This window comes from Chaetodon auriga, chromosome 7 (assembly GCF_051107435.1).
Source record: "Chaetodon auriga isolate fChaAug3 chromosome 7, fChaAug3.hap1, whole genome shotgun sequence".
NCBI lineage: Eukaryota > Metazoa > Chordata > Actinopteri > Chaetodontiformes > Chaetodontidae > Chaetodon > Chaetodon auriga.
This window is the reverse complement of record NC_135080.1, coordinates 21,298,793-21,321,530: the sequence shown is the minus strand read 5'-3', so window position 1 is coordinate 21,321,530 and position 22,738 is coordinate 21,298,793. Positions and strand designations below refer to the sequence as shown.

Below are 22,738 nucleotides of genomic sequence, written 5' to 3'. Positions count from 1 at the left end.
GTGACTGACTATAAATAAGACTGATCAGTAATGCCAAGGAGATACATCATAAACATCTAATTAATTATGACACTCGCTGAGTGATTACCACAGATAATCATTCAAAGATCGTTTGTCGGAGATAATGGTGAAATAGTGGACTTGGGACGCAAGTGTTCTCCTGGAAAGGAGGATCCCATTTGGCTCTTGCTGAGTGCGAAGCCTGCCATTACCTTTAAAGGAAACAGACTGACTGGGTGAGTAAACAGCTGAATATAGCAAAGATGCAATCAATTGGATTTAGAAAGTGAAACAAATAGCTTTGACCCCTGATGAGTTCAACAGTAACTGAGTCAATTGACTAATTTGATCAGTGGATCCCTGAATGGATGACACCTGGTTGCAAGGAGGAATCCATTAAAGGGATTTATTTGTTTTGCGTGCGTGTGGAGATTTGTGTGTGTGTGCGTGCACCTCGCGGCACAGGTGAGGGAACGTGTTTGTGTGTCTGCAGGCTTTTCGACGGGGATGTGTGTTAAAGGTCTATCCCATAATTGCCTTCTATATCCTCACACTCATTAGGCAAAGAATGGGTGGTGGTACTGTAAATACACCGTGCACGTAAAAATCAATGTGATCCTGTGCTCTGTGCGCAGCCTATCACATACCTGGACTTCCTTTTTGGAGGCGGAGAAAAGCGCCTTGTTTACAAAAACCAACCAAATCTAAATCCCCTCGCATTTATAGCCTGCCACAAACACATGGCTCGGATCACGTGGTCACTGACATCTGCCCAGCACTGTCACAATACCACACAGTTGACAGCTTGCATTGTCTAGGAAGTGATTAAGTGGGATGTGAGGCTATTATGCTCATAGATACTTGCTCCATGTCACAGACAAAACTGGACGCGGAGACTTGAGCGTTATGTGCACGGAGCTGCAAACATGGGATGCAAATCAATAGAGTTCGAATTGAATTCACGTCCATTTGACACTAATGGTATTCCCTCTGCTTGTTCCCTGCAGGCTGCAATTAATATTTCGAAACAGTAATTTGTAAACTGTGAACAAGGCTGCACAGCTCTCTCATCATCCTCTTATCTGTGTCTCGAATCCCGTCTCTGCCATTAATCCACACGCGAGCAGCATCTCCGGACACCGTGACGCACTTCGCCCGACCAAAAGGTTCTTGGATTAACTAGGAAAGAGGAGCCTCGGTGACCACAGCTCCGATGCGCTGTGCGTCATGTCTTTTTTTTTTTTTTTTTTTTCTTTTGATTCTCCAGCCGTGCAAATCCCTCCAGAACACCGATGTCATGCACTGTAAAACTGTACGTGGTTCCATGTCGGAATAAGGCACGGGGGGTGGATTTATAATGCACTATAAAGTCATTGCTACAAGACGAATGCCGACAAGGATGTGATGTGTATTATAGAAATATCATATTTTGACAGGACTGCCTGGTGAGACAAAAGTTGGATCGCTAAGCGAATAAACTTTCACCCAAACACTCCTCGTCCTCGTTTACTTCTTTGTAATCTTGCAGAAATAGAAGTTTACCGCAGGAGGAATCGAGACAAATTCGTCTTCATGATCACGTTCACACAGTCCATGACACGATTGCCTTTTGGTACCGCGGTCTGTGGCGTGCACCTGCCCGCGAGCAGGCAGGATGCTGCCGTGCAGCCGGAGGCAGGCAAGCGGGCGCGAGAGGAAAGTTGGAGGATGAGACTTACCTTATTATCGCCGTGTCTCCCTGGCGGATGGTGATGTTGTCGGTGGCCCGCTGCATATCCACACTCCGGACGGGGAATCCTGTGGGGATAAGACACAGCAGTCTGAAAAAAGAAGCCTGCAATTGCCTCCAACACGTTTTGCGTCCGACTTGCATTTTAAAGCACAGGAGCGTGCTTTTCGGCAGCTATAGATCCAAGGGTAAAAGGGGAGGGAGGGAGCAGAGTAGTTGTCCAGACTTCTCGGAAAACGGGAATGCCTTTAAGTCCAAAGCAGTCCGGAGGGTATGGGTGAGACGGTCTTCCTTAAAGACTTTTTAGGTGCTGTGTTGTGCGGGGTCCTCGCTCTATAGTCCACTGATGCGTAATGCTCTCCGCGTAAAGGAACGGCACAGCCAGCAACGGCGATGTTCAGACTCTGGGGAAATCACCCCCCACCACCGCCTCTCTCTCTCTCTCTCTCTCTCTCTCTCTCTCTCTCTCTCTCTCTCTCAGATTATTCAGCCGTCTGGCTGTGATGCTCCCCTTATTGGTTGTCAGGACAACAGCACCACCTGAGGTCCCTTTCAGTAAGACACAACTGAGTGAGGACTGAGGAATATGGGCAAAAGACGTTTTTGTTTTTTGTTTTTTTGTTTTTTTGTTTTAAAAAAAGGGGTGTTGTGGCAACAAAGTGGCCCAGGCACCCACCCTGATCAGGACCACAGGTGGTAATCTGTACACAGCAATGTGTGCTAACCTTCCTGGAGGTGAAGCCAAGCAGAAAAACACAGTCTCAGCAGGGATCACTACAGTATCATGTTATCATTAGTCTTCAAACAAACTGTAGGGTCACATGTATCCAGTTATCTTGAGCAGTGGCTCCATTTTCATGCCAAGCAGACTGCACTGGACCATGTACCCGCCGGTGGCTAAGACTTTCTGGAGTTGTGAGCAAGTGTGGGGTTTTAAACTTCTGTTTGAAAATTAAAAACTCCTGTTTAAATCGTCCCATTTAAACCCTGATCAATGACTTTGAATCATTCTTACCTAAATGAATCTACTCTTCAGCATAATCTAACCATGTTGCTTTCTATCCTCTCACAAAGGAGCAAAATGAATGAAGTGGAAAAAGAGAGAAGAAGCACAAACACGCTGTTGACCGTGAACAGCGCCGAAGCCCAGCAGTGAATAGCTTAACCAGACGTAATCACCTCTTGTCTAGACTGCCATGACTGCCATGAGGCTGTAGCTCGGTAGGTAATTAGATCCACTTCAAACCAAAGCAAGGACACAAGTTTTGAAGGTGTGCACCTCCCAATTCAACAGAAATGTGAATGCAGAAATAGCTTCTAATTTCACCACTTGCCAATCAAGCAGCGGCTTAATAGGCCATGATCTAATGCTCGTTTGGTGATGTGCTTAATGAACTGCAGAGTAAAAATTTACGCAGTGCATTTAGCATTTTATTTGATTCAGAAAATATATTAATACTAATGTGAATCATTGTCATTCGTTGCACATGCATTTTTGTTTTGTCTCTGGGGGGTGTTTGGATGATAATTTCGAATCAGACACGTGAAGTCTTGAACTCTAATTCTCAAACTCTGCACATGGATGAAAACACAGGATTTGGTGAAGATATGACTTGAATGTAGAATGATGATGTTAACATGGCACGTCCTTGCGTGATCACGCCTACTTATCTCTAAATATAATAAATTGTTCTAGCGCTCTTACAATGAGGAGTAATCCTGTTCTGATCACCAGCAGCCTGATTGAACCAGTGCAAGGCCGTGTGGTTAAGCCTTATTTCCAGCATCAGCAGATTTTAAGCACCAGATCAGACACAAACCCCAGGTTTTCAGCCATGCGTTCAGCAGCTGCAGCCTACTGTGACATGTAGGCTTTACAGCTAGATTAGAGAAAATGGAAGTGCAGATGTACACACAGCTGAAAAGCAATTACTGTGAGGTAATTGATAATGGGGAGTGTATGGAGGTGCTAATGTTTAGTGCATTAGTTAAGGAGGACTAAAATGCTTTCAACGAGGGATGCTTGCAGAGCTGCTCCCTGCTTGGCCCTTAATAATCAGTGCCTGTTATGATTTCCTTAAAGCTTCTGGAGGTTTTAGCAATCTTGGAGATTCTGCAGTTTATGAAAGAGCACATGCATTAAGACCACTTAAAATGGGACTATGTGCTTTGAAGAGGAGAGACAAGGAAGTCCATCGCATGCAGATATACACAAGAATGGCTCCTGTGTGGCTTTTATCTACATTTTTAGTTAGAAATTCTCAAAGGTCTGTCAGTGGCCAGGGACATAGCAGCTTTAACCAATTCCTAACAAAAGGCCAGTGATCCCTTGCTCTGCCTCACATTAGAGAGAAAACACACACACACACACACACACACACACACACACACACACACACACACGCATACGCACGTGCACACTGTGCTAGAAGACACAGTGGTGATTATCATGCTTGTGGGGTGCTCTTGGTTTGGTGGTCGTGTGGTTTAGACAGCAGAGGCGGCCATACATTCTGCTGTGGTGTACACAAGAGAAATGGTACATAAAATACTGTAAGTAAATACAACAATAGATGTGTAGAAACATGTGGCCTATTCAGGGAAAAGTCACCGGTTGGCTGTCAGCATTAAAAATGTCTCAATTCCATTTGAAAACAGTTGACAAATATGACACAGACGAAGCACAAAGGTAAAATTCTGACATTACTGAATTTAGTTAACTGCTGATTTATACAGCACGCTCCTTCCTTGAGCTGCCTGCTTTTTTGTCTCTATAATTCAGGTATGATGACAGGTTAATTGTTGTGCATATATACAACAAAATGCACGTCAACTTTTCTTTGCATCGACTGCAAACACTGCTGTAATGTACCGCAGAGCAAAATGTGATTTTTGAGGACAATAGTTAATACATGATACGGTGAGAGAGAGACAGAGAGAGAGAGACACTATAATTGGTATCTTCTATGACAAGCACTGCAGTCTGTGACAGATAAATGATGAAACAACGACGGTATGAGGGGAATTAACTTCTTTGAGGGGAAAGCAGAACATGATCTATTATTCAACTCTGTGTAGTTCAACTTAAGTTGCTAGCAAGGAACGCCCCAGGAAGCAATTTTATTGAAACACACCAGAGACTAATGCAATGTAACTAGAAATCATGTCTCTGCTTCTTCACGCTTGGCAACGGGGCTATCACACTGCATCCTAAATTATACTGAAGGAGGTGCTTGCTCGGAGGCTGAATTCAAGGCTGCAAGTGTTTCGGACATTTGTTAGCAAAACGTGACTTGGCCTTTTGTAATTTATTGACAGAGGGTTTGCATCAAAGGGCAGCCACTATAGAGTGATTTTATTAAGACACATTATGAGGTGCCCTGACTTTTTCCCCATCTCATTAGTCATAATGACTCTGGCAGAGTGACTCTGCTTGGGCCCGCTGATCAAAGAGGAAGGGCTCAGAACAGCAGAGAGAAGGATGTATGACTCTGATGTAAAGACAGAAAATCCTCTCTTAAAACTGAATTGACTCATACTGGTCCTATGATGTCAGTTCATTCAACACATGGAAATATTAGCACAAAGACATCAGAGAAACACAACTTTGGTCTGTGGCATGAAAATCAAATGGCACCTGCTGTGTTGACTGATGAAGTTTGTACTTTTTTTGGAATAACCTTTCATTTGAATTGGAAAAACAGTAACATATTGGGGCAAATTTTGGTTACATTACCCCACTATCATTACAAGAATAATCTGATTTGGTATTGTACACAATCAAGGAGGACTGGTCCAAACCACTTTCTTTTTGGGTCATCTGCACAGCAAATAATTGTAACTAATGACACAGACTGTCCAATTTCATGCATTGTTAAAAACGCATGCTTTTTGATGTGATTACAGTATAAAACTAGAACATAACAACTGGTAACAATAATGTGCTCAATAGTCTAATTCAAGTAAGCTCCAGCCAGCTTATGATGCACGTTTTAAATGCATTGTTCTAGTGCATTATATGATTTCTTATTGTGTATTTCATGTCATGCTGGTTCTTTTCAGCGCTTTACAATTAAGAATACAACAATGTGATGTAGCAGCATGACATCGGTAAGGCTTACTGCAGTTTTGCTTCTCCCTTTCAGAGTCTTGTTCAATATAGCACACATAACCATGCAGTGTCAGTGTGGCAATGGCTGCACATTATTTTATAACACCTTCCCATGGCCTGGATTTCATCAGTATTACCTGGATTCATCATCGCTTCCTAGATTTCATCACTTGCTGTTTCTCTCTGTAACACTTTACTATAAGTTATATATTCCAATTTCAAATGCTCTTACAGAAAAAATATAAGGTTTGCTCATGTCAAGGCTTTCCTCTTGGATCGTGTGGTTCGTTTAAAGGGTCACTCCACTGATTTTACACTTCACACTTTATTTAGCCCGTGAAAAGAGTTGTATAATATCCTCTGTGGCTCTGGAGGAGCTTTGTCAAGCTTGTGAAAACAGCCCTGACGATGCCATAGCGATGTCAACAGGGTTATCTCTGCCTAGGCTTGGAAACTACCAATTCTTAACAGGCAGCCTGAGTTACAAACTGGGCGCTTCCCGTTTGAAAGCCATGGGCTTTTACAAGGCAAGAAGGGTCTAAGGAAAGACTATCTATCATGTTTACTATCTTGTTGCCTTATGGGAAGCATGGGATACAGTGTTTTTGGAGCTTGACCCATTCTAAGATGTAAAAGGGAGCATATTTCAGCCTCAGTTTCCTCAATTTTGAACATTCTTTTTAAATCCCCCCACAAATCCCCTGCAGCTTTATAGAAGTGTAAGAATAAAATACTAGAGCACTAAGTTCAAGAATAACAACTTTGCCACATTCACACTGACAGATAAATAGGCTTAATACCCACTGTGATTGGTCAATTCTGCCTACACCTATAACACCTGCATGCTGTCCACATTATGGCTCACGAAAGCAAAGGTCAGGCCCTGTTGAGGACTGGCTTGTGTAACTGGTCGTTAGCATAAGCTCCATACCACACATGCTGACTAAAAGCAAGCATTTATTCTTGTTGTTTGACAAATGTGAAAGCAAGATATGGAAATGTGTGTGCAGGTACACATAAACAAACAAACAACGGCTTCTTCTGTGCAATTTGGGGGAACTTGTGTCTTGTTAGCACCAACACTTGTCACTTTTAGCAACTGTAGCCACATAAAGTGGCACATCGTGATCTATTAGGATGACTGGTCAAGTAAAACCAAAGCGTTAGCTTTTAGTAACACTACATTTTTGTCTTGACCTTGCGCACAGAAGCAAAAATCACACTGAGTGCAAACTGCAATGAACTCAAAGTCTGTTCACTTAATAATGTCCACAAGTGGAAGTCACAGGAAGGAGGAACCAAAGTGGAGAAGACAGTAAATCTGAACACACAGTCGAATGTATGCAGACGTGCATGTGTCACACACACACACACACACACACACACACACACACACACAAAAAAACCCACAGTCACATGATACTCCAAATGTTGCACTCTCAAATGCTGGCTGGTCAGCATATGCACTCTGCTGCGTCAAAGCCAAATGTTTCACTTCATTTTGGCAGCAAACGCAACATTTTGCCAGTGCGTACACACAGACTTTGATTTCCAAGTGTGCCAGTGTAAAGGTCAGCCGCAAACCTCAAAAGGAAAGTGCAGCTCAAACTTTCTGCTAGAAGGCCACAGCAACAGCAGCGTCTCTGCTCCACTGCAGTGCATTTCCTCGCTGATGGCCACTGAGGCATATGCACTATGCTTCCTCTCTGACAACATGTAATAAAAAGTGAAGTAATCAATAAAGTCCTTTGTGGGTATACAGTATATTGAGAGGTAATTCTGGCTGACTGAAATAAAGTTTTCAGCTCCATTAGCTGAACTGCAGTCCCTTGGAGGCTCAAAAATTTTGTTTAGCGAAATTCTCTCTGTAGTTCTTCCACCTTCCATTGAAGTCAGTGGATGATGAACATAAACTGCTGTAGCTGGAAATGAGCACGTATTCCGAATAAGTCATTCATTCAAAACACATTCCAGAAATATGTTTTTTGTTTTCTGTCAATCATTTGGATTGAATAGGTGTTCAGTGTTTTGTGTTTCCCAATGTCATTTTGGGATAAACCGCCTTGTAGGTGAATTTCATTTCAAGATGTATTCTCCGTCTTTGGGTCCCAAATCAATACCAGCCTATGAAACACAAACACCGGAAAAAGTTTCACAAGAGGAGGCTCTATAATGGGTTCTGGACTCTTCATCCACCTCCATTGTGCACTATCTAACCTCTGCATGAAAACAAATGGCACTCGGTTCTGCCATGAGCTATAGAAGATCAATGAGCCGAGCTGCCCCTCCAAACCCTCTTTTTTATTATTTTTTTTTTTTTATTTTGGTTTTTCAAGACAAATACACTCTGTGTCAAGGTAGAGTGGGCTGCATTAGCAAAACATGCCCACGCACACAGCCACAGTAAGCGCATGTACGTGTGTAAGAGAAAAAAACACTGACACAAGAGATAAAAAGAGAAGCTTTTCTTCTCTTTATAAAACAGAAGTGCACGCATAATTTGCCCTGCCATTCCTATCAAAACCTGGGTCTTGGCAGCAAAATGCATGATACGCAGGAAAAAGGATACCCAGCAACATACTCAGCAGTATGCTGTATCACCACCAACACACACACACACACACACACGCAACATAACGCACCTTGGCCTGAAGCCTTGCTCTCATCTGTCTTTCTCTCTGTCAGCAGAAACATAAAATGAGGCAAAACTTTGGCTCAAAGCTCGGTACATTGTGGACAACGTGTTAAAGTGATCGAAGTTTAGAAGGAAACTGGCATTGTGAACACTTCAGTGAAATTTTGCTGCTATTCATTTCATTCAAAGGAGGATTTTTTTTTTTTCAGTCAAAGCACCAACTTTCCAGCATGCCACCTCGTAAGTGAATGACCAGTCGCTAGCTGCACATTTATTCAGCACGGCAGGTGCATGCTGCATTTATAATAGCTTGTTGTGGCAAGAGATGAAGGTGACAAATGATCGCCTGAGTTTTCGAAGTCCCCCAACGCCCCCCCCCCCCCCCCCCCCCCCATCTTTGGTTAGATTAACATCTGAGTAATGTGTTCTGCATTCCAAAAGACGCTGGTTTATGCTGGCACAGGGCCTACCTGAAGAGGCTGCCAACACCTACTTGCATAAGACAACACACACGAAATACACTTCAAAAGACACATTAGGCAGAAAAAAGCACTCCAAGTCCTCCCTTGCATAAAAGCGTAACCTTGACAAAGTTGAAGCTGGCACGTGAGCGGTTTTGTGTGTGAGCAGATGTCTAATTGAACTGCAGTTCTGATATTATTTTCTTTGTGCAGAGCTGCGAGCTGGTTTATATGTGAACTGAACAGTGCTGGCTGTTGAAGAGCAATTTAATTCCCCAGACGTTCGATGGTGTGCTTCACGTATTCCTGAAATCTATCGGCCAGCTTCTATACGTTGTGCTGTGTAATGTGATCATATCTAAACGCCTGTTTTCTCTTTTGCTTGAATGTTCTGTCAGATAAACATCTCACATACTGGCCGGTGTGTCAGTGTGTGCGTGTGCTTGGATTATCTCACAAACAGAAACGCATTTTCTGTCTTCTATTTGGTGTTACTCTGCTCCTCAAACTTCCAATATGTGCTTTGCCAAAAGCTGTTATGGTCCCAAGCCGCATTTCACATACTTCATGCTGCCTCACAAGCCACAGACTTGGATCCACGGAGGTAAAAGCACAAATATTTCCTTAATGACTATGGGATTTTTTTATTTTCTATTTTGGTGTGTGTAAGAATGGGACTTTTTTTGGCTTGGTTGGTGTTTTTAGGAAGGGTGGGCCACTCAATAATATGTGTTTAGCCCATAAATGACCTGGCCGAGGTGTAATTGCACTCAGCTTCCCAAACACATTATCCTGAGGTATCTGTATTAAGCACCATGGTGCAACTTTCATTTCTGTTTCTTTTTCCAGCTCATTCGCACCCAGCAATAGCCTCTGACTTGGCTCATTTCATTCAGAGTTGAAATACAAAAGCTGTGGTCAGCAAAAATCCCTGAGTAACGTTCCCAGATGAGGTCGCATTGCATATAGACACGTGCTATAAATTTACAGCGGTTATAAACTGTATGAATACTAAGCATGGTGAGTTCAGGATTAGCGGTAAAACAGCATCATCCTTTGATGTGGAAGGTATTTTTATCTACTATCTCAGCCTCTGATTGTTTCATCATGCCTTTGCACTCACAATTTATCCATGATAAACAGGAGAGCAGTTTCATCTACTATGAGTCAGTTAGCAATGCAAATGCCGCGGCGCCCCATGGTTAGGAAAAGCCAATCATACTGGGGCCACACCACATCTCTACATGGACAAAATCTGACCTCAGCTTTCAGCACCTGTCCATTATCCATCTCCTCTAGTGGAGATAATCACATGCTGCCTCTACGCCCCCACCAACGTAACATCTCCTCAATATTCTTGCAAAAGGATTGCTGCGAGTTGGCCCCTGATGGTCGTCCCTCCTCTTGCTATTCAGTTCAGTTCAGTGAAGGCACAGGGAGGCCCAGGCTGTGGCTGTAATGTTCAAGGTGAAAACCTACAGGGGGACGAGATGAATTCCTCACAAAGGCACAAGGATGTACAGTGTGACAGATCGAAGGAGCTGGACCTTGTGAACACAGAGCAATTGTATGACTCGATGGAGGACTCAGTCCATGCAAACTGTTGCGTAACCGCTCTTAAGTTGTTATTTCTCTCAACTGCAAATTGTGGGATGCATTTCAAGAAATGATGGATGACTAATTAAGACTTTCAGAGTTATGTGCAGACACCAAATGACTCTGAGGAGTGTCTACATAATCTCTACATAAATTAAAAACAGTGCTTTTAATTTACGTAGAGATTGTGAGAATGCCTCATTCATGCATATATTTATTCTTTTTAATAAAAGTTTGTAAACTTAAAGGTTTCAGATATTTTCAGTTACTTGCTGATTATGAAATTGATATAAACTAAGGATTGTTTGGACAGTTATCCCACTGAGATGACTGCCTCTTGGACAGATATGAACAGGACTCGATGATGCCAGTTAACAAAAACGTTTCAATTAGAGTGCAGCATAAACATACTCAACCTAGAAAGCACTCAGCAAGCAGAGCTCCATCAAACCTGCACAAAGCTTTAAATGTGTTTTTCTGGTAACAGAAAATGATTACACTCTTCACAGAGAAAGATGTAGTTATTTGTGGAGAGTACTTACAGTAAATCCTTGGAATATTATCACTTCAAGCAAAGGTGAATTTTAGACCTAAGAGAAAATCTCCTTGGTTGGGTAAAAATTGTGAAACTTTTTATTGTATTGATGATACCTGAATCTTTTCTCAGGCCATCATGAAATGTACAACGAAAAACACTGCAGTTTCAAATAGTGATAAACATGTTTATTCTTCCATCCTTAATTGCAGTATGTTGTGCAACCCTTGCTGTCAAGCAAGCAGCCAAGTACTTTTTTTATTTACATAAGAATTTCAGTGTATTCCCAACAGATGCTATCATACAGCTTTATTTACTTAGAGTCTAAATCAAATACAGACGAACACGTGAAACAAAAAGCTGCAAATAATCTCAAGAACCCAGACCTGTTGTGTCCTCCACAGATGTTCCTTGTCAGAATGTGCACCCTCAAACGGCGACACATTATTTAAAGGGGTGTACTTAAGACTGTCATAACCATCATACAACACCTGAAAACCACGACCACAAAGGAGTCTTTATGTGTATGACTGTTGTCTTTCACTGTCATTCAGTCAATCATGTCTTTTTTAATGCAAAGTTGACATACAAGTCAGTTTGATGACAGGGAATGCAGTACCGTAGGCCTGCTATGGTATGTTTATGACAGTTTAACTTGTCTTTATGATAATGCCATGTCAGTCTTACGCACACCTCTTCAGATAAAGTGTTGCCCCGTCAAACATTCCCTGCAAACACCATGTGAAGTTGTTCACAGTGCTAATATCTGCAAATTGCACTTGCAGGGAACCCCCTGCTGAGATGGATGCATGTATCGACCCTGCAGTAGCCAGACGTGTTGCTTTGAAAATGCAATTGACGTGATTGTTAAAGCTTAGAAGTTCCTAAAAGTAGGAGGAACATCTAACAAGTAGGTCAAATACCTGCCAGGCCTGCTCTTAACATTCTGATGGCACATCTTTGGGCCGTCTGAATGTCCAGTTCTTCGTCTATCTCTGCACACAACTGTTAAGTTTGTACTCATGCTATACACTGTTGGAGAGCTAAGGTTCTTATTCAATTGATACAAACCACTTCAACATACAATCACAAGAGCAGGTACGGTCATCGCCGACAACAAACAAACAACTATTTATAAAATTGAGGCAAGTCACTTATGAAGTCTCACAGTAATCCACCAATCAAAAACACTCTGACAAAAGCAATCTGGTTATAATTGGAATGGTAAAGATGATCAAATCTAGTAAAATAGTAATAATAATAATCCACACAAAGCTGTTCTATCATTTCAAATGAGTCTGCGATTTGCAAATCTTCCATGTTTTCTCTGTTATAAGCATATACACGGAGGCAACATGTTGGTCTCAAGATGACCTCAGAACTTCTGCAGACTCACACCAAACTTGACCAATAAGATCTATAATTTCATCTCCGCAGCCAACAATAGCCAACAAGAGCACATAATAAAAGGAAGGGCCTCGTTCTCTTCGTCTGTGTAAAGATGAACCAGTTGTAATTGATTGTGCAGATGACGTGCTTCATATAGACAACGAAATTCTGAAAAGGAGGATATTCTGCTTTGGCCAAATCAAGGAATTCAGTGCAAAGAGGGATATTACACAGGGCTTGAAATGGTAAATATAGTAAATGAGTATAATTTCCCGGAATATGAATACAGATGGCCTAGATAAAGATTACCTCAATATCAATGAAGATATTTATCAAGATAAACATGGTAAATGTCCTTTTTTTGGAGAATGTCTAGAAATACTGTTTGAAAGCGTAAGTAAAATATTAATTTTCTGTGCTATTGTTAACAATATCGATTAAACTTGTGCTGCAGCCCCATGCGACCCAGTGTCTTCCAGCTAATAAGGCCAAGATGCAGATCTGCAGGCATCTATTTGCAACAAAAACATTCAGGCAGAAATAAAAACTTTCTTCTTCAGTGTGTCCAAACTTGTTAATCAATGTGATTCTGACTGTTGGGGATAAAACTTCAGAATGTTACATTTCAGTTTTTCTTTCTCTCTCTCTTTTTTTTTTCTTCATTTCAAAACCATGCATGTACTCGAAATGGTTCGAGTACTGCTCTCAGTATACCTTAGGTGTGCCCTGGATAGACATTTCAGGCTATTTTTACAGGCATGGGAAACATCTGATTGTTGTCTTTATTTAGCTTGCACACTGCAGCCATTCACTGATAATGATGTCTATGGCTGGATACAGAAAAAAAAAAAAAAGGCTACGTGGCAACGATGAGCATCTGGTGTGAGGAAATTCAAACACAACCCTATTTTTAACAAGACTAAACACCTTGTGGAAGAAAACACAGCAAGCATCTTCTTCTTACACTCCTGTTGCTGAAGAAGTTACAGCGCAGCAGCACCGTTCGATGCTCAAAGGCTGCCAGTCATATTTTGGTAAAATGCATGTGATTGGTAGTTGGAAAGGCTGAGTCTGTGCTAAGAAGGATTTAACCCATGAATAAGTGGCTTGAAAACCCACACAAGAACTTCTCAATAAGCTTTACCGAAACCACAAATGTAAAATGACCCTCAGGAAGAGACTAAACACACACACACACACACACACACACACACACACACACACCTAAATAGTTCTTTTCCCAAACAGTCCAGTGTGCCTCCACATCTTACCTCTCCACCCCCCCACCCCAAGTCTCACTCCATCCTTTTCTCCTTGTCGCCTCTCTGTGTCTAACTCCCTAAGATGAATAATGTAGACCCCCTCATTGTTTTGTATGAACAGAGCAATTCCCTGGATGAGACTCTCTCTGAGGACTGGAGAGCCACAGGCCTATCTCCAGGCCCTCCCCTCTAATCTGCATTCTCCTTCTGTTCTCCTAATTAGGGGGCCATGGACACAGTAATTGCAGTCAGTTGTTGCAGATTTCTCATTTTATTCCTCCCTTGTGACACATCCTTATCTTCTTCATTCCAACATTTCTTCTCCCTGAGTCCTATTTCTTTTTATCTTTTTATCTTCCTCATCTTCCTCTTTTTTTTTTTTCACTCACCATCCTTTTCATCATCATAAACATATGTTTTTACCTACGTTTTCAGCAACAGAGGCAATGGAGGGAGGCTAAGGGGCAGAGTAAATAATTAAGGGAGAAAGAAATGCCATAAGCCACAAAAGTCAATAAAAACCCAAAATAAAACCTTCAATGACTCATTGCTTATTAGGTGTTAGAGGGAAACTGCAGAAGCTTCATTTCTTGAGATAATAGCCTTATTTCATATCTAGTAATGCAGACTAAACTAGAATCTGCTCTTTAAACCTCCCCTGACAGAAATGAATATCTCTCTGTCTCTGGTGGATTACAGGGCAAATGTGTACAGCAAAGAAATGACAACCCAAGGGTCTCTGGGTGGAGCATCCAGTGGATATTCACCTCCTTCATATAACAGATAAACAGCTTTATAATCCAAGAGGGTGACACAGTACTGTGCTGTCTGTTCACATTCAGGCATTCAGGCCTCATTAGGGTAATCATCATCAATCACAGAAACCAACTCGCTGTACTATCCGAGCCTCCTTGTACCCCTTTGGCTGTGTTTGGTCAGTCAACAGTGCTGTGAGAGAGGAAAAAAAAAAAAAGCAGAGCCCTCATTCATTTCAATGAGACCTGTGTGTTGAACCAGAACAGAAGGGCGCTATCCAGGGAACTGTGCTTGTTCTTAAGGCATCTTCAGCCACAGCCAAAACACACTGGTCATATTTCAACACAAAAGGCAACAAGGAGAGGTATGTACAAACCTATGGGTTCCCAGTCAGACTGCTTTAGTGTATTATTTGGTGGTTTTGATGAGTATTAAGGCAAATGAATGCCAGTTATCTTAATCAATAGATTGGATATACAAACTTGCATGCAGCTTGAACTTTGCTATTGCCGAGAGGAATATGAAATGGATAAAAAGATATTTGACAATTCTTCATCGTGTAAACAAAACAAATAACATGCATTTAACCAAGCAATTTGAGGAGCAATTTCAAAGTCATTCCATTAAGCTCACAGGGATTTCAGAAAGAGTTGGTGTCAGTCGACGTGTTCTGGAGGATTTCAACATCCCGGACAAATGGGAGAAATTCCGGTCAAATATTATCTGTGTTCATGAACCTTGTTTTTCCATGTTTTTCCATCTAGTGGTTAACAGGGACAACAATTTTTGAAACTGGTCCAGTATTGAGTGAGAGCGCTGCAGTCCGAAGTTGTGAAATGGGCTCTCAAAGTACATCCACTGAAATTGTTTTTGTTTTGTTGACGGGCTCAGATTGTTATTCTAAGTGTCTGACAGCATTATGGGAAGGATCCCTACAGAGACAAACCTTTTTGTGAAAGAGCAAGGTCTTTTTTGTTTAACCAGAAACAGCTGCTGCATCGCTCTCGACAAAGCCACCAGCCTCCATTTATAGAAACAATCACTTTATCATTGTAAACCTTATTCACTCCAAACTAACATCTTGCTCATCACATTATAACTGAATGGACAGAAAATTGATGCATTTTGCACTAAACAGCATTAAATCACATTCAAGTTATGACACTGCTACCTTCGTCTGTTGGCCTTGGGATGTTGTGTTGTGTCTCCTTCAATAGACCAGAGTTCTGTCCCACTTCATAGTCCACCTCTTTCAAAGTTCACATTTCAAGACTATATAATTTTAATTGGTTGACAAGGCAGTTTGCCACTGGAGGCTTGACCCAGTGCAGCAAAGTAACGTTCACCCTGCTGCCGTCTGACAAGTGACACAGAAGTATCTGCTACAGGACAACCAGACTACAGACTACTTTTCCCCTTATAATTTATTTATCCATTTATATAATGTTTTCTGTGTAGCTTAAATGGACTGCAACTAGCATTTTGTTCTCAGCCCTGAGTTGCAGAATGATTAAGGTGACCATATTTTCAAACCCCCACATGGACCCTGAAGTGTACACACATGCATGTGCTTATGCACGCACCATAAGCAGTTTCATCAAGGTGAAGGACAATTATTTCAGCACTTAGCACCACCGACAGAGCATAACTTTGACACCATAGATGCTATGAATGCAGCGTTTTCGTTTCATGGTACTTTAAAAAGGAAGGAGTAAGCCTCCTGGGGCTCTTTCGAAAAGAGCAACTTTCACTTTGCTGTGACTGTTGGCAGACTGACAGATGATGACATGACATTTGCTTGTGACTACCAACAGCTTTGACAATGACACAGTGATTGATTGACACACAAACAGACAAATCAGTGTTAAAGAAGACATGTTGCACCTTGTGTATGTTTTTATATGGGGTTAGATAACAGTGAGTGGGACAGAACATGATATGTCTATGTAAGTAGTGAAAACAAGCATAATATTAGAATTATTGTTTTAATTGTGGAGAAAACGAGAACAATTTGGTAGTGTATGTTGAAAGCCAGGACATTTTAGTGTTTTACAGTGATTGGGACAATCCTGAACAAACCTGAACAATCCCAAACAAACAGACATCTGGTCATCATAAGAACAACACATAAATGAGCCTTGTACCTTTTACCTTCAGCCAGTACCTGGGTGGCACAAGTGATTTGTCTATTTATCCCAGTCATGATTTATCCTTTTAGCATCAAATATCCACTCTCTGTACATTTGAAAGGCCTAGAAAAAGAACAGCAGCTGGAGTCGACTTGAATTTATGTTAGTGAATTGTAGCAGTAAGTTTTCCTAGTGTCAAAAACATCTAAAGAAGCCGTGGAAACCACTCCTGCAGAGTGATCCGCCTCTAAAAACGTGCTTCCCTGTGCTCTGTATATTCAAACTGCCATGAATAAGGCAAAATTAGGCTCACGGATTATTCAGCCCTAAGGTATGTATATACACATTAAATTCTGAATCTGAAGCAATTCATGCTTAAATACATAACCATCAGAGTAAGTAAAAATACCAAATCAAGTGAAAATAGCCTTAATGAAATAGAATGCAATGCAATGATCCATAAATGTGTATCTATACAGTATATTTTACATAAAAACACAGTGGCATGTTTTAATGTCAAATTTGAAATCCTCAAATATTGACCTTCTTTTTTTCAAAATGCATGTGTGCTCAACTCGAAATTCTAATTCTTCAACCAGAGCCTTGAAGGCATCTGCTCACTTGTTAGGTTCACATTTTCACAAATTTATACAGAACACTGTCGGCTCAGCATTCAGTGTGAAGAGCAGCATGTACCACAGCAAAAAGTGGTGAGGGGAGAAGAGAGATGGCATGTGACAAATTTATGACCCCACACACACACACACACACACACACACACACACACACACACACACACACACCTATTAAAGAGCCAGCCAACCAATGTACAGCAGAAATACAAAGCAGCATGGAGTTGTTTTTGACTTTTCATATCAATGCTGACCAGCCCACCAGGCGAGCACCCACCGTTCCAGTTGGCCAGTCTGCCCTGGTGCCCGATTTTGGCATGCATACATTACTGCTGTTTTTGTCATAAATATAAATGACAAAAAACAACCCTTCCTATGGTGCATTCTTCTATCCGCTGCCTCAACTCCCAATACTTGTCACAAAATGTGGTTTGCAGGACCACCAAGACACATCTGGGCTCTCTGCTTAGTCCTGACCTGCACGGCTGTGATTATCGTCCCACCTGCTTCACTGCACTTCACTTGCAGCAGGTAAGTGTGAATTTTCTACTGTTTTCATGAGGATATGTCAAATTATTGTGCAAATGATCACATGATGTCGTATTTATGTTTCACACAGCGTCCCAGCTTTTTTGGAACTGGGGTTGACTCCAGAGGGATATGACAGAGGGATATATTGTCCTTCCTCCACTACATTTATCCGACATCTGTAGGTAACTGGTTACTTTTGAAATGAAGATTTTACAATAAACAAAAGAAATGAAAATACAAAATTAAAAACTGCTTGTAAAACGAAATGTATTGTTTTAGATTAACAACAAAAGTGTGTAACTGGGGCCACAGAGATTTCCCTTTTAACCTTTTTTTTTTTTTTTTTCATTTAAATAACTATTTGCAGCCCAAACAGGTAAAGGTGAAAATGATCACATGATGTCCAGCCATTTATAACTATTTCTCACAAAACTGTTTTTGACAAAAGCAACTCGACTCCTTTTGCTGATATCTCGTGTTAACCCCATGACCTTAAATTGCTCTTATTACAGCACTATTACATGCAACAAAATCAATCCGGAGACAGAACCAAAAAAAGTACACATACGGGAAAAAACTCAAGTAAATGAGTGAATAAATAAATAAAATCACATGGTTAGACAAATTACACAAAGACAACAAACGCCTTCAAAGGCTACAGGGGAAATATGTGAGACGGTTAGTTTCCTACAAATAGTAGAACAAAGTGCATTTTAAATTGATTGTTCAATAAATCGGAGAAACACGTGGCATATCTTACGTCTCTGGCAATGTGGTGTGTAGGCAGGAGATCTGTCATTTACATTTTAATCCAAACAGCATGATGCTGAATGTTTCCATGTCTCCCTCAGTTTTTTCCCCCCATTCACTTTTACACGTTGATTCATTCTCTAAAAGGCCACTAAACCACGTCCTCTTTCTATCCAACCACCACAGTCCAAATGGGAGAAACTCCGGATGAAAAATGTTAAAATGCTCATTTGAGTAGCAGATGATTTATTGTTTTTGCCCCACATTTTGCCTCTCAGGCCAAATACAAAATCTCCTTATTGGAGGTTGTTGGAGCTGTATGCAGTTTGTGAGGAAAAGACTGCAGTCACTCCTCAGGGATTAAATGCCTGCCTATGTAATGCAGTGTAATGTAATTAATTATTATTTCTGCTGTTTTTGTTTACAAATAATTCTCCTAAACGACACTACAACTGACCATGTATCAAAAAAGTAAAGTAAAGGGTAAAAGATAGTGCTCTTTTTAGTAAAGACAGAATAAAACATTATTTATTAAGTATCAAGGATCATTGCTGACATGAGTTAATGCATTATAACGCAGCAATTTATGTATTTATAGCAAGTATACTTACCAGTTAATCATAATCAATTATTTGATAGATAAAATGAATTTATATAAATGAAGAAACAAGCATATTGCTAATAATTAATCTGAATTTCTGAAGCTAACCCTATGGATACCTACCTTTGGATGTAGTATTCATTAGTCTCTGGGGGGACTGACCTGATTGTTGTCAGCAGTGAAACAAGATGTTTGGTTTTTGGATAATGTTTCCTAATGGGAGCATACAGATGAAGAAAAGGGTTGGACCAAGAACAAAGCCTTGGGGGAACCCACAGGAAATGCAAAGTAGTGTACTGGAGGCATACCGGGGGGCTTCTTCGCTATTGTTAAGCGAATCACTCAAAATAGAAATGTCAGCAAAATACATAATATGCAATAATGTCGTCCACTGTCATCCAAGCTGTGGTCTGCTGACAGATTGCCCTCAGTTTAACTCATACGCCTGACCACAGTGACCCATCGTCCGCTGACATTTCCAACAAAAAATGGAAATAAAGGCAGATTTAGATCAGAAGTGCGGAAAAGAAAAGAAAAAAGAAGAAAAATATAGATAAATCACCCGCACAGCTTTGGTACACACTGCTTATCAATGAAGCCAGGAAAATAAACTGAAGCGATAACAGTGGACTGCAGTGTAGCTCCCATGTGCTATTACAATGCACAATGGTTTTGTCAGGTACACTGTAATTGAAAAAATAAATGACAGGGCAGTGCAGTACCTTACTCTGAAGAGGTAACTTTTTAATGCATTTTTCTATTATTGTCTAAAATAGCGAGGCACAAGATAGGGAACGTGCTTAATGCTTCACACTCATTCAACACAAATGTTCATGGGTGTTGTGTGTGTTCAGCCCTGACTTTAAAGAGTTGTGCCTTCTCTCACTGTGTTAACAACCTTTGCAGAGAGCTGCTGCCGAGAAGGAGGGAAGGACAGACGGATAGGAGAGAGGAGGTATAGAGGAAACTGGGGAAGGTCAGGAGGGAGTGGAGGTGACCTGATTCACACAGACACATACGTACACACACACACACACACACACACACACACACACACACACACACACACAAGCATTCACACCAACCATAATCTATCACTGCATTACTCATCATTCCTGGACCTGCCATAATGACCCAGAGCCGTCTGTTACGGCAGAAGCCAGAGGTGAGTTCTGGGGTACACACACACACACACCCACACACACACACACACACACACACACACACAAACACACACAGTGCACGGACACATGTGCAAATCCTTGTGGTGCAGAGCAGCACTGCAGGTCCATCTGCTGCTGCACTAGCTCCAGTTAGGAGGCCAGCAAAGGGCATGGACAGCAAGCCCTGCCCGATGATTACAGGTTTTCACTTGAGACCACCCAAAACGTTACTTCTGACCAATCCGAACCCATGACTCCGGTGAACATCACCTTTCAGCTGCTTCAGGAAAAGATGAAATAAAATAATTAAAAAAAACTTAAGAACTTAAGAAATGTATTCATGAGCCATTTTCACCTGCCTATACTGATGCAAGTGTGCCAGATTTCATTCATTTGTGTGCTAGTTTGGCGTGCATCAAAACAGCCTGTGTCAACTGGACCTGCTAGGTTGAGGTTGTTTTCGACACCATCTGTCAATGACAATCCCAGGAAAACTGTAGGCCTTCTTGCAGTTGGCAGACTTTTATATCATTATACACTCATCTTATTAGTCAAAATCACAAAGTGGTGATGCAGGTTGCAGTTATCCCAAACTGAGAAAATGCACAGCTGCCCTGTTTGGCTAAATCAAACTGGAAATGCTGCGCTCCTATACAGAAGCAAGCCGCTCCACTGTGTGCACAAGGCTGATCTTAGCAGTGATGGCTGAACCTATTTAGCACATTAGCCCTCACCAAGAGGAGTACATTCAACTACTGGTATGACATCATATACACTGTACTTGGTGAGTATGAGAGCAACAATATGTTTTTCATTGTTTTGGCTTTAGTCCAGCACAAAGGATGAATCACTCGAAGGTTTAAGTGCTGACTTTCAGCTTTAAGGATGTTTGAAGGTGTTTGCATCCATTTGGGTGAACAGCGTAGGACTCAGCCTTCATTCTCAGCCTTGGGGGCCATGCATAAAAAGGGCTACCATTTTACACGGTTCATCGGATGTGGATGCAAACACCCACACATTAAACCTCCGAGTCAGCACTTTAATCTCATAGTTATTGTTTTGTTGCAATTCCAATTTCCTGGAGTACAGAAAGCAAAACTTTTCCTCAGACTTATACACTGCGCTGTAATCTCTGAGTTGGGAGGGCTGTGTCAGACAGGTGTAACGAGGGTGGCAGCTTCACAGTATGTGTTTGTGAAGCCATAGGGGGATGTTTTTGTGGACAGTGCCTGTTGTAGATTTTGTTTTAGATTAGAACTATGGTGCTCATTATTGCTGGGGTTACACAGCCATTACAGTAACTGCAGTGTAAGTACAAATCTGATGTATTATGATGTTTAAAAGACAATTACACTGACAGCTTTGTTCATTATGTCTCTGTTGTACATCACTCTAGATGGAAATTTGGTATTCAAATTTGTTTTCAAAGCTGCAGCTCTGTAAAATCAAGCTTATTTTTATGTTTTCATTTTGCGTACTGAAGATGGTGCGAGCATATTGCTTTGGTTTATCTCTTGGGTTGTAATTGACAGATGGTCCTAACATAACTGCAGAATGTTCACTCTTTGAAGACAGAAATTAAGCGAAGCACAAAGAGAGTGCAGCAAGAAATTTAATGGGAATGAATAAGACATTTGCAAAACTGACACTGCATTCTGTTGTGATTCATGCATGTTTTGATTGATTGATTTGGTTATTTAAGAGCCCTGAACCGCATGGTGCTCAGCCCAAACCAGCTTACAATACTATAAATGGGACTATTATCATTGCAAATTGTTGTGTATTGTAATTCTTAAATGGAAAGGAAATCAGAAGAAAGTAAAAATCTAGTCATGCTGACCTGTCCATTAGGTTAAATGTGGGTTTATTTCTATCAGGGTTTGTTTGTCTATTTTTTGTCTTTACATGAAAAAACAGCAACAGAATATTTTATCCTGTAATATTCTTTAATTTACAGTCTGCTTCATGGGCATTACCTGGCCTGGGCATCCAGAGTTGTAGCTTTTGGGGATGTTTTATTTTGAAAGTTATTCTCTTTGTGTCATGTTTTGGTTTGCTTCCTGTGTTTGTGTGCTTCCCCGCCTTAATTTCAGTTGTCCCTCATTAGCTTTCCCCCCCTTGTGTAGTTAACTCTGTGTTTTTCCCTCACTCCTTGCCAGTTTGTCTTAGTACCTTGTGTGTATCCAAGCGTTCCCTTTGCAGAGGCATCCCAGTGCTTTAGGACATTTGCCTTGTTTTTCCTGAACCTTGCCTGTTTTTGGATATTTGGATTCTTGCTTCGTGTTGGATTTGTTTGCCTGTTCGGGCTGTCCTCTCTGGCTTTGACCTTTGCCTGTCTTACCATACAGTTACAGTCCTTTTGTGCTTTTTTGTGATAAATCAAATGAACTGCGTCCATAGTCTCCATTTGGGTCCTATCTTGTTTCCCTGTACTCTGCATGTACAAAGGGACAAATAC

The 22,738-nt window shown here is 41.2% G+C and overlaps 1 protein-coding gene across 4 annotated transcripts in view; it reads right to left on the bottom strand.

The window, feature by feature from the left end:
- The window catches only part of lsamp (limbic system associated membrane protein), a 412,893-nt gene that overhangs the window by 193,677 nt on the left and 196,478 nt on the right, over window positions 1-22,738 (bottom strand). For 2 of the 4 annotated variants that reach the window (XM_076734636.1, XM_076734635.1), the window contains exon 2: window positions 1,719-1,797. In XM_076734636.1, the coding sequence (XP_076590751.1) occupies window positions 1,719-1,797 (79 nt within the window). Of the gene's footprint in view, window positions 1-1,718; window positions 2,183-22,738 lie in introns of those variants that run through there. The other 2 variants (XM_076734634.1, XM_076734633.1) reach the window with 2 other exon arrangements.